Source organism: Alligator mississippiensis, chromosome 14, assembly GCF_030867095.1.
Source record: "Alligator mississippiensis isolate rAllMis1 chromosome 14, rAllMis1, whole genome shotgun sequence".
NCBI lineage: Eukaryota > Metazoa > Chordata > Crocodylia > Alligatoridae > Alligator > Alligator mississippiensis.
The window spans coordinates 963,161-975,516 of NC_081837.1; the positions used below are offsets into that span (position 1 = coordinate 963,161).

Genomic DNA, 12,356 nt, shown 5'->3' on the forward strand with positions numbered 1-12,356 from the left:
CTACCCCTAACCAAGACATCCTCGCACTCGGGGATTCTGGCTCAAGGGGCAGCCAGGCTGCTGTACAAATATGGAAGTTAAGGTCCTGATGCATTGTTAGCACAGACACATCACACTTATGTCTGCACACGTTGTGTTCTGGGGCAATGCATCATTTATTTAGCACACCTCAAACACGCGGGGGTCGGACTTGATGATCTATTGAGGTCCCTTCCGACCCTAACATCTATGAATCTATGAAAACACACTGCATGTGTAAGGCATGTGAGCAAATAGTGCTTTTGCAACCCTCCAGTCTGCATTTCTAGATTTTGGGAGAAATGTATATGTGCTAACATTTATTGCAGAAATGTTAAAATGCTATGTACACTGCATTATACTCCATTTGAAGCACGTTACACAGTGACCGTGCCTATACCAGACGCATTACTGCACAGTAGACTAATCTACTGCACAGTAAAGTGTCACCATCTACACATGCAGGGGCTTACTGCACAGTAAATTAGTCAACTGTGCAGTAAATTTACTACCGGCAAACGCAGGGAGCAAATTTACTGCGCAGTAAAGCCAAATAGCATTAATTGCACATGTAGACGTGCCCAGGATGTGCAATCTCTTGGTGCCATAAAGTTTCTGCAGCATAGCCAACAGATCTGATGAGCTACATTTCTGGAGGAATAGCTAAGTCTTTGAGGAAACAAGGTCACTGGATGGGCTGGGAAGCCTGCAGGAGCGGTGATGGGAAACGCACTTGACAAACAAGGAACAAACAAGAAGAATTAAGAGTAATCAAAAAGACATTACAAAGTCCAGCTATTCACTTCCCTCTGCAAAAACCCCCTGAGTTGGATCTCGAATTTGGTTTTTACCATCATCCTCTCTGGAAAGGAGACAAGGAAAGCAGCAGAGCCTGGACCAAAAAGGGCATAAGGGGGGAAAGCGGCTGGGACCACTTCAGGTATTATAACACCTTCGGGGGGGAAAGGCCTGCTCTGAGAACAATAGATGGTCCAGACACGGATGACCCCCACGGAGGGAACCGCAGGGTGCAGTTCCCGTCAGCCCGGAAAGGAAAAAACTGTGGAGGAGCAAGAAGTCTAAGATGGAGAACTGGAAATCGGAAATCACAAATGGAGGCAGGACGAGGTCTGGCCAGGATTATGCCCGCCTCCTGCATGGCTTGCAGGCCATAAAGTCTTCCGTCAACGAACAATTTAAAACGGAGCGATGTTTCATTAGCTTTACCAAAACATTTCAAGCCGTGTTTCCACTTTACAACTCCTCCTCCCCCCCACCCCTCCAAAAAGCCCCCCAAGTGCGGCCATTCGAAAACCCGCCACCGTCGTTGGGATTAACCGCACCACGTCAGACTGGCTGCTGTGCTACCACAACTCAACACGACACGACACACCTTATCCAGACATTGCGTTGGCTTACAGTATTTCACTGGTGACCACGAATGTGAAGCAGCGGCTAGGGGAGCCAGATGGGACGTGTGCAGTCTGGAGGCTCCTCGTGGCTCCACCGTGTGCTCTGTGGAGCTCACCTGGGGTCCCAGGGACAAAGGCAGCACTTCCCAGAAAAACCAGGGGTGTAGAAAGGGGTCCCTTTGTGAGGCCAGTGACGGGGCTTTCCTGCCAGCAGCTGGGGCAAATCATCTCTGTTATCCTGCTACGTATAGAAAGGCCTCCGTCGGGGGTGGTGTTAGCAAACCCTGCCCATGACAATAGTCATCCCAGTATGACAGAACAGCGCACGCATCAGGGCTATGTTTCAGGCTGCCTTCAGACTCAGGCAGACATTGCTTCACCTGTTGCCATTCAGGTCCCATTTCCAAACTTGCTTTAGACCTATAAGGACTAAAAATATGCTTTGAAAATGAAAGCTGAGATTCTGGTGCCATCACATGACTCCAAAAGATGGAGCCTGACTAGGATGCCTACATTAAACCTCATCCTAGAGAGACACAGCTGGGTTCAGCAATGGTAAACCGATTAAACAAGGAGCGGTCTTGCAAAGGAGCACAATTTAGAGGAGCAAAGAGCTGTGCCATTCAGTGCAAGACCTACATCTGCCTGTTTGAAGACCAGGCTGTGAGCGAGGGCACAACACAGGGGTGCAGGCTGCTGCGCAGGTGATCGGGGCACAGTTTAGAAAAGATGCACCTGCAGCACATTAACCACCTGCAAAGAAAACTCCCTCTTCTCTCCGACTAGGAGAGTGTCCTCCCCCTCCAGTGAGTATCAAACCAAGTGTTTGAGAACAGCCTGTAACAGCCTTGAGAGAGAGTGTGGTGCGAGCCTGATTGTTGTCTCTAATTAGTATGCTGCGATCCCTCAATGCCCGGGCTTGCCAGGGGAAAGTGCTTGCTGACAGGCAGCAATTCCATGCGTCTGCATACCAAACTAGTTCGCTCTACCAGCAAACTTGAAACTAGAAATCAGTATGATTGAAAAGAGTGAAAGCGTACATCTCTCCCATTATCGGCAGATTATAATGGGAGATTATAAAAATCTTCTCCCTGGTAGACTTTCAGGGACGTTTGGAGGCAGGGAGCTTTGTGGGGGATGGAGAAGTTTTGTTCCTCCACTCATTGGCAGCACAAAAGAATGAGAACAGACTGACATTACTGACTGTCGATCTGAATCACTGTTAGGGTGCATACAGCTCAGGTCCAGGCAGTTTTCTTGGGTTTTAAATCAAATTTTAAATGGGCAGATCGTGTGTGCATGGATCTATAGGTGCACGGAGAAGCCAGAATAGAGCAGCACCGTGCAACACGGGCTTTGGAAGGTGTGCTTTCAGGTAGTGGAGCCCATGACGGCATTATGCAAGTAAATTCAAATGATGATAACTGGAATATACATATATATATTTATACACATACGACCACCGCTAAATAATTGAACAACTAAATAGCATTCTTTGCGGTTAGTCTCATCTACTTTTGAAAATATGAAGCAACACAACTTCAACCAGGAAAGTTTTCTCATACGGCTTACTAGATCTCGTTATTCCTGGTCCTAACCCCTCACACCTATCGACATCACTCTCTTTCTTCATGGGTGCTCATTCCCATAGCCAGTTTGCATTTCTCTCCCTTGTCGTAGTATAACCGACCTGTACGTATTTCGTTCTTTCAGTGCCTTCCTCAAAATTCAGGTCCTCTGACCTTCTAACTGGCCGTCATGGAGTTTCTCTCAGATGTCTCAGCAGGTTTCTGTGCTGAGGTTATACAAATTCCTCCCAGCGCTTCCAGCGTAATCTCCTCCAGACTGAATAAATAGACAGCATCTCCCTGGCCTGCTTTCTCTGACTACAAGGCCCAGAAATGCTGTGGCCCTCTCTGCTGTTTCATAGTGCGGCAAACTTGCTTCTAATCCCTTTCTGCATGATGGCAACCCAGGTTTCTCCCTTTCTTTGAGATTTCCAAAACCAGTCTTGTTCAGCTGCTTCATCGAGACCTCCACCAGGTTTTTTGTACCCAACACCCTTCCTAAACATCCTGCTCCCATCTAATCCTAATCCCGCGTACTCTGGGAATGCCAATATGTAGTCTACCTCCTCCCAAATCACTAATTAAGACAGTTAATGAGATTGTGCCTAAACTCAATCCCTGCAGTATCCTGCAAGCCAACCATCATGTTTGGTAATTAGCATTTATCATGATCTTTTTTAGTGTTCCCTTAATTATGTATCAGCTCACATGACCAGGTTTAAACGTGATCCTTTATGAAGTAATCCTGAAGTCTGGGCTTCAACTACATGTATGTAAATTGGTCAAATGTCACAATGGCACAGGGCATAGATTTCTTCATGGCTGAAATAATTGTTTCTTAAAACAAGTGCTATGTGAGCAGAGGCATTTCTCAACGTAGTCCTAAGAAACACACAAGAGTTATTTCAAGAGGGAGCTAGTCATCGGTGCGGTGTAACGGCAACCCCGATACAGTTCAGTTCCGTGGCGTTAGGAGATGGACATACCCACAATTAGCAGAGTGAAACTAGTTTAGTTTAGTTTAGTTTAGTTTAAACTAAACATACCCAGCTTACAGTGGGAAGTAAGCTGGACAGGAGCCAGCAGTCTGCCCTCGTTGCCAAGTAGGCTAAGGGCATCCTGGGCCGCATTGGGAGGAGCGCTGCCAGCACACGGAGGGCAGTGATTCTTCCCCTCTATTCGGCACTGGGGAGGCCACATCTGGAGTCCTGTGTCCAGCTGTGGGCCCCACTTCAGAAAGGATGTGGACACATTGCAGAGAGTCCAGCGGAGGGCAACAAAAATGGTTGGGGGCTGGGGGACAGGACTGGTGAGGAGAGGCTGAGGGAAATGGGCTGATTAAATCTGGAGAAGAGAAGACGGAGGGGGATTGAATAGCAGCCTTCACCTCCCTGCAGGGGGGCTGCAAAGAGGATGGAGCTGGGCTGGTCTCAGTGGGGGCAGACGGCAGGACAAGGAGCAATGGGCTCAGGTTGCAGCAAAGGGAGTTGAGGTTGGATATTAGGAGAAACTCTCATTTGAAGGCAGTGAAGCACTGGGACAGGTCACCCAGAGAGGTGGTAGATCTCCATCCTTGGAGGTGTTTAAGACCAAGCTCAACAAATCCTTGGCCGGGATGATGGAGTTGGGGCTGGCCCTGCTTGGAGCAGGGGGTTGGACTAGATGTGACCTCCCGAGCTCCCTTCGACCCTCCTTGTGTATGATAAACTGTAGAAAGAGGAAGTACTTTCTGTTTTTGAATGAAAGGGCTTGTCACAAGGGCCTGAAGTCAAAAAGCAGGAAATTAAACTCTTCGAGGCAACACAAAAAGGTACTTCAGTATCCTCTAGCAATGTCATAAAAAGAAGACAGATCACAAACAAACTCAGAAGCAAGGCGGCGACAAGAAGCTGGTCCGGTTGAAGGAGAAGTTGGTATAGTGCAAATAGAGGAACATAAGTCTTCCTAAAAATAGAAAGGACATGAGTAAGGTGAACACCAGGGGATACTCAGGTCCAGAACCTAATCCCACCCCGGCACAGAAAACCACCAGCCAAGTTGATCCCTAGCTCCCGGCACAGGTCTCTTGGGAGGGACCTTGAGCAACAGCTCTCGCCTACGGTGCCAAGCCTGGCAAAGCTCCGATGCCCGCTGCCTCTGCCCCTGCCCCGCCGGGGAACGCAGAGCGGGGAGCTGCTTCTGACACGGTGACATGTGGGGCTGGTTTGTCACTCAGCGGAAAAGTGGCACCAGACCCTCCCGTGGCCCGGCTGAGCACCTGCATAGCAAAGGCTGCCAGAAAAAAATCCCAACTAGTTGTTTCTTTCCTTGACTGAAGGGCATCAGTGCGAGCAAAGGGATGATTTAGTGCTTTGGGGAGGGGGGGAGAGAAAAAAGAGATAGATCACAAAAGCCGGTGTCAAGCAAGGAGCAGTAAACTCCCTAAGGCAGGCAGCATGGGGAATGAATTACGAATTGGTGAACATCCAAACACACCTTCCTCCCATGAAAGCTGATCTCAGCCCTCAGGGATGCAGAAGGCATTTACAGTAGCACGGCGCTGAGTGCTCCAGCGGCCCGGTGCCGAGCTCTGGTGAAGTGTGTCGCCGGCAGAGTGCCCTCCGATGTCCAGGAAAGACACAAACACGGGGATTGTTCGACGGTGGCTTGGCGCCAGGGGCTGCAGTCATGCAAAGCTAATAGATCAGCTGCTGCTGCCCTGCTTCTCCCAACACTCAGCTGAGGTTACAGTTTCTCACTTGCTTTTCTTAATTTTTTTTTTTTAGATAATTATCTTATCCTGGGGAGCTTAGGACTGTCATGCAACATTTACAAAAGCAGAAATGACAGGGGATTTGGAGAAATGGTTTCAGCTACACCTAGGATAACAAGATACCTTTTTCAAACTCAAAGGGGCATTGTTTTCCTGATGAGCTCTGTCTCTGGGGAGCTCGCATCCTCCCCCGGGTCCCCTCGCTCCCAAGAACAGTCGTGTCGTTTTTATTGCCTTGGACACCGTCAAACCTGCTTGTTGTCATTGGCCACCCTCTTAAATGGGACTTTCCAGCAACAGGTCTGATTTCCCCTAGCTAAAATTTAAACCACCTTGGTAAAAAAAAAATCCCGGTTTTCTCCATCTTGTATTCTACCTTAAGAGTAAAGCAAGCCTCCCCCATTGCCCCATTTTCAATAAGCAGAAATGTGCAATTTCAACGGAACAAACACACAGCAAAGCCCTTTATATATGAATATTTTGCTGTACATTTAGGCTACCCACAGGGCTCTTGGACATCAACCTGCTGTTTAAAAATGTTAGGGCTGGTTGTTTAATGCTGTGCCACTGCCACAATGAGTGAAGGCAAAAGGAAAGAGATCTTTATGCTTCTCCAGTGGCCAGCGACAATAATTTGTTCTGGGTCCTTCAGTTGACATTGGTTTTGCCGCACGCTGGTGTTTTACAAACAGCAATACACGGAAAATTATTTATAAACTATTATTAAGCAAGCGGATCTGTACCGAGCTCATAAATAAGAGATAATAATTTCCACTCAACAACATTTTCCATTAATTAAATTTACTTGAGTTTACCCATGTTCCTACAATCTGAATTTATTACAACTCCTTAAACATCATTAGTCCGGCCAATCTCTGCACACAAGCCCAAGGAAGCAGTAGGAAGTACGCGCGTGATCAGTTTGCCAGGGAGCCGGGAGGGAGGGTCCCGCGCGTGTGCTTTGCACAGGGAACCCAGGTGCAAGGGCAGCCAGCAGCAGGGTGTGAAGGCAGCAGAGAGGACGGGATGAACCTACACGGAAAACAGGACCGCCGGCGACTAGCGATAGAGAAAATAAGAGAAGCAAAAGCAGGCAGTGGGGCGGTTACGGAGGAGCGAGCAGCTTCAGCTGCATAAGGAGGGGGGCACGGAAAGGCCCAGGGCTTCGTTCCGACGCTGGCCCAGGCCCGCCTGGTGCCGCTGCATCGGACCTGGGCTAGGAGTCCTGCTCGTCCGAGCTGCCGACGCGAGGCTAGCTCGGTGCCGATGAAGAGCATCTTGCATTTGAAAGCTCACCTACCTTGATCCCAGCCATGCAGCTGGTCCAGTAACAACTCGCCCACAAAGACCTCTGCCTCGCTCAAGGCTGGCGCTGGCGTTGGGCGCTGCCTTCCCCAGAACGAGGAGACTGGATTTTCTCATGCAAGATCCCTTTGAACACGAATGGTTTCGATTCCCACACCATGGCACTGAACATGCAACAGCCACCGCACACAGGGCGCCGGTTGGACTGGGCCGGTTTTAGTTGAATTCTGAATTTTTGCTCTGCAAAAGGAGGTAACGGGGTCAAACTTCACATTTAAATCTCAGGTGAGCCTTCTCTGCCCAGTGAGCTGAGCAAGTGAGGAGTGACTATTAGGGTCAAGCATCGACAGCTACTTGACATTTTCAAGCAGTCAGCATTTCCCACCTTCTCCTTTCGCAAGGGTCTCCGTCCCGCCAGCCTCCAGAGGAGGGGACGAGCCTGTGCCCAAGACACTTCTGAACTTGAGCTAACACCGCTCTTTCTGAGCCTCCCCCTTGATTTCCACTCTGTGCCGTTTCATCCCCGGGGGCGGCGTACACTTCAATGGTCCCGCTGTGTGAAATACAGTTTTCACTTTGAACTAGAAAGGCAAAAGACATTTTTCACATTTTTAACACTAACTTTTTTAGCCAAATCTAATGAACCCTTCAGGCATTTCCCTAGCAGCCACGTAAGCACTGGCAAACCCTCTGAAGACAACCTTTTCACATGAGGATAACATTTTAAACGCGTACATCTGCAATCCAAGCCCAGACCCCCACCAGAGAAGAGAGGTCGCAAGATCTCTCTGCAGGGAAACGTGGCGGTACGCAGGTGCCCTTTGCTGTTAGAGCAGGTGAGACTGGCAGGGAAGTCAAGAGGAGGACGGCGAGGTCCCCGAGAAGAAAACAAGACACGAGAAAATGAAACTCTCAACACAAAACGGTATCAAAGTGTCCCGCACAGCCAAGGGCAGGGAAGGAGGCGGTGTCGGGGCACGACACGCGGTTAAGCAAGACTGGGCATTCACACATCCCGGGTGCAATATAATCACGTGAAGCAGTGGGAGGTAGTGGGTGAGGCCCAGGCCCCTCTGCACTGCACTGCTGCTGCCCTTCTTTGCCCCACGAGCAGGGGCATTTCACTAGCGGGAGCCCCCGGGAACGAACCGCGACTCATGGGCATGCACGCGCCACCATAAGACGGCACGGCTAGCTTCATATAGTCTCTCCGCCGGCTCCTGCACAACACCTCTCCCCGAGTAGAAACGAATGAAAAGCTGGCAGGTCCTGGCAATCCTGTAGCACGTTCAGGGAACGAGCAGTCACAGCTTTGGTCTCTCTTCCTCCACGGGCCCCGCTTTGGAGCGGGTGCACCCCGGGGGAGAGGAAACCACGCCGAGCATCAGTCAGACCGGCCCTCGGCTAGGCTGTAGGGCGCTGGAAGGAGCCCGAGACCTCCAAACGGGCCAAGAGGGGCTGCCCATTCCCAGCAGACACTGCTGGAGCAGATCTAGGTTCCTGTTCAGTAACAGTTTGCTTTCCTTCCCACAGGATTTTTTATTTTTTTTAAATCGGGCTGCGATTTGGGAATGGTTTCCTTGCTTCAGGACCAAGCCAGTATTAAGTTCCCTTCTTCGGACACACTGAACAGCGACCACCAAGACGACCTCATGCAGATGCAGGGAGACTCCAGCCCCCCCGAGCAGCAAGCTGTGAGTAAGACGTGCCTTTTCCTTTCCATCTCCAAAAAGCACAAGCCCGATAGAAAGCTTAGCAGTTGCTGTGTCAGGTTTCTTCTTTCTCCATCCAAGGCAACAGGCTCAGAAATCAGACTAATAGAGGTAGGTACCAAAAGGGTAGGAACGCTTACCTGGACAAGGAGCAATACTTGGCATGACATTTCTATAAGGCTCAGTCATCCAGTGGGTTGCTTATGGACTGGAAAATAACCAAATCCTCCTCCTAACTGGGTGTCACTTGTGCCTTGCAGGATAATCCCAGTTTCAGCTGCCAGGCGTACGACCCGGACAGCAGGACAGAAAGGAAGAGTTCAGACTCGTCGCACAGCCCCAGCCCCTCTTCTCCAGCCCACGACCCGCTTCACGGGAGATTCCCTGCCAGCCAAGCCATCCATGCTGCCAGGAGCAAGTTTAAAACCACCCACAGTCTGGAAAAATTCAGAAGGTATAGCTACGACGAAAACACGGCCGGGACCTACGGCAGCTTCCTCAAGAGCAGCAGGAACCCCTTCCACCCTTACAAGAGGCAGATCAGCGAGGAGGTCTTCCAAGAAAGCCATCAAGCCCTCGCGCTGGATGATCATGCCTTCAAAAATGCAAGAAGCGCTGAAACTTTTGAAGAGCTGCCAGGATCTACAGGCACGGGAGAGACAGAGGCCTTCCCTGCACACGTTCCCAACATCTCCACGGAGCAAACGTGGTGCAACAGCCTCCAGTACAGCACCCGGGGCCAAGATCCCAGCACTCAAGCCTTGGTGAGTTACTGCACGACCCAGGGCTGCAAGCGCGGCCCAGGTCAACTTTTGCAAACAGTTCTCTTTCCCTTGGCATAGCTCCACCGTTAATCTTTCCCCCGGTTAGAGTCTATAAACAATTCCTTTGGTGCGGCTCCCTATCCTGCACCTTGTCCCCAACTAAAACTAGCTCTTAGAAAAAAATCCACGGACACAGATCATTTGCCTAGAAACCCATTATGTGGACCTGAAACGCTCAATTCGTTCCCTACAACGGGTCAATCATTGTCACCAATTAGTCTGTTGAGGGGCTGGAAGTTTTCAAAGCAATTAGTCTCAAACAGAGGGATGCGTGCATTGGCCACGTTCACATTTGTTATGACTTTCCCTTTCCCCTTCCTATAGTCATGCACTAGAAAAAGGGATGTTAACAAACACAGCCTAATTCAATGATGTTTAAACCCCATTGGGATCCTGCTACAGACAAGGGCAGTGGTATTTAAAAGCCTGTTCATTTGTGGCAATCAACCCCCTGGATGCCCAGCATGCTCCTAAACCTCCTGCTGTTCCTACCTAAGCATCTGCAAAGAATAAAACAATCAAAGGATAAAATACATTCAGGATGTGTGCATGACACTAAAGCAGTGGCTCTCCACTATTTTAGGCTCAAAATCTTTTCTGAATTTAGCAGCACCCCATTTCAAAAATGAAGTTCACTCATTTTTTGGCTACAGAAAAAGTTACTAGAGCCATTCTTCTGTTGCCAAGATCTCAGAAAGATTGCAGCAGGGCAGAATGGTTGTGACACTACATGGATTCCTACTTGACATCTCCGGGTTTATCTTGTGAATCACGTGTAGGTGTTTGCACACGTGACAGTCCTCCTATTGCGCAGCACCCTGTGTCACCTTTACACGGATCTCCCGGTGCCCTGGTTGAGAACCACTGCCCTACCAGGTGAGAACCCCAATGCCCACGGTCCAGCTACCTAAGAGACAGGGCATTACCAAAGGCTATCACCCTCTCAATAGCAGCTAAAACCCACTAGGCTTTTCCCCATCGAGTATTGATACTTGGGTAGGAAAGCTTCTGTAACTAATTCCACAAGCACAGGTTACTTCCTTGCTGCTATAATTACATGCCGGTTTTCCAAGACTAGCTTCAATCACTAATTGGCAGTAAGGGGAAGCGGGGAAGTCTAGCATCTCAGTAGACATTTTGGATGTAGGAAGGCCCAGCTCCGAGGTCACTTCCATTTGATGGGCATTGCCGGAGTGGAAAACCCTTCTGTTGCGCAGCGTGCAAGACGGCGCGGTCGCGGTTTGCAGTTCTGTGGCGAGCGACGTTAGTACAACAGATGCAGCTAATTTAAGGGGACTAAGATCGCAGCGCTCTAAGGAGGTTTGGGCTGTGTACATTTGCAGCAAGTTTTCCTAGTATTAAGATTAATCAAAGAGCAGTTATTAGGAAAGATATAAAGCCTGCTGACCCTTTCAAATACTTTTAAAGTGTTTTTGTTGTCCGTCAGAAAAATTATGTTACATAAAAACAAGAATAATAAAGCAGAACCCTCCTAACAACGCCCCTGATTTTGAACGGTGTCTGAACTCACTTGAAAACTGAATATGGTGTTGAGTTCTAAAAACCTTCGAATCATGACTTTTCATATTTTTTTTCAATTTGTAGTTTGCACAATTTTCAGAGTTAAAATCTCAAGATCAGTTTGGCCATCTCACCCTGCCTATCCCCCTCATGCTGCGCAAGCCAAGTAAAGACACCTTTTTATCACTCGCGTGTCTATTAGCATTTCTGGGCAAAGTGCCGAGCCATTAAAATACGCTCGAGCCAGGATTAGCCATCAGGGGACCATGGTGTTTTCTGGTATGCCGCACCAAAATATTATTGATTATTTCTTGGTGATAATTAGACATAAAAGAAAGAGATACTTAGGTTGCAGAGGCTGATCCTGTTGAATTGTAATAGTTGACAGAAGCAGATTAAATGTACAGCCTAAGCAAGCGGCCAGGATTGCTTAAGGCCTCTTAGATCTGTTTATCCAAACGCACATACGCTATACCCGCTCGTTAGGCTCCGATCAAACCTGCGCATCAGTGCTTGCAGCATAATGCACCGGTGGCAGGAAAGTAGCGACTGAGCTCTTCCCAGCTCTCCAAGGTCATCTCCCCAACCGCGCTACTCGGTCTCTCCTCTCCCAACGACGCCAGTCCAGCTTTGTGCAAACTGTCAGCTAACAACAAGCTGCGGCAGTCCTGATCCCAAGAGGGACCCGGTGAGCTCAGGAGCGACTGTTCAAGGACATACTTCTGGTATTTGAAGGGAAAAGGCAAAAGAAATTATCATTATCTGGACTTGTCATATTTTTGTTGGAAAATCGTAATGGTCTTCTTTAAAATTGTAGTTACACAAAAATGCTCGAAGAGATGTTTACTGTCGGGGCCGTAACACACGATGTTTTCTACTTCTAACACGCATAGAAGCAAGTCAGGAAAAGCAGAGAAAACATCTAAAGGCTAGGACAGTAATTAGCCAGCTTATTTTGATTAAAATTCAGTGCATTTTCCCAGTTACACCTCCAATAATATTTCTCAGCAGGATTCGGAGGTCAGCCTTAAAGCCCTGTCACTGGAAGGGCAGCCCGGTCTGTACTGCTACCAGCCCCAGGTGCAAGAGATGTACTGCCCCTCGCACCCGTTCCAGCAGGTAGGTGCACCGTGCGGGCATGCAGTTCCCACCGCAAACCGGAGATAGTATTCGAGGAACAGCTAGCGGTGTCGGCTACATTTACACTTGCTGGGGAAATTCGATAGTAAATAATATTCCCATTT

General features: G+C 49.0%; 1 protein-coding gene across 2 annotated transcripts in view; it reads left to right on the forward strand.

Annotated features, from left to right (window-relative positions):
- Positions 1-12,356, forward strand: part of FOXN1 (forkhead box N1) — a 38,591-nt gene that overhangs the window by 11,173 nt on the left and 15,062 nt on the right. Inside the window, exons 3-5 of one of the 2 annotated variants that reach the window (XM_014608868.3) lie at positions 8,589-8,749; positions 9,028-9,531; positions 12,121-12,231. In XM_014608868.3, coding sequence (XP_014464354.2) covers positions 8,627-8,749; positions 9,028-9,531; positions 12,121-12,231 — 738 coding nt within the window. In that variant the 5' untranslated portion in view covers positions 8,589-8,626. The remainder of the gene's footprint in view (positions 1-8,588; positions 8,750-9,027; positions 9,532-12,120; positions 12,232-12,356) is intronic. The other variant, XM_006274213.4, reaches the window with a different exon arrangement.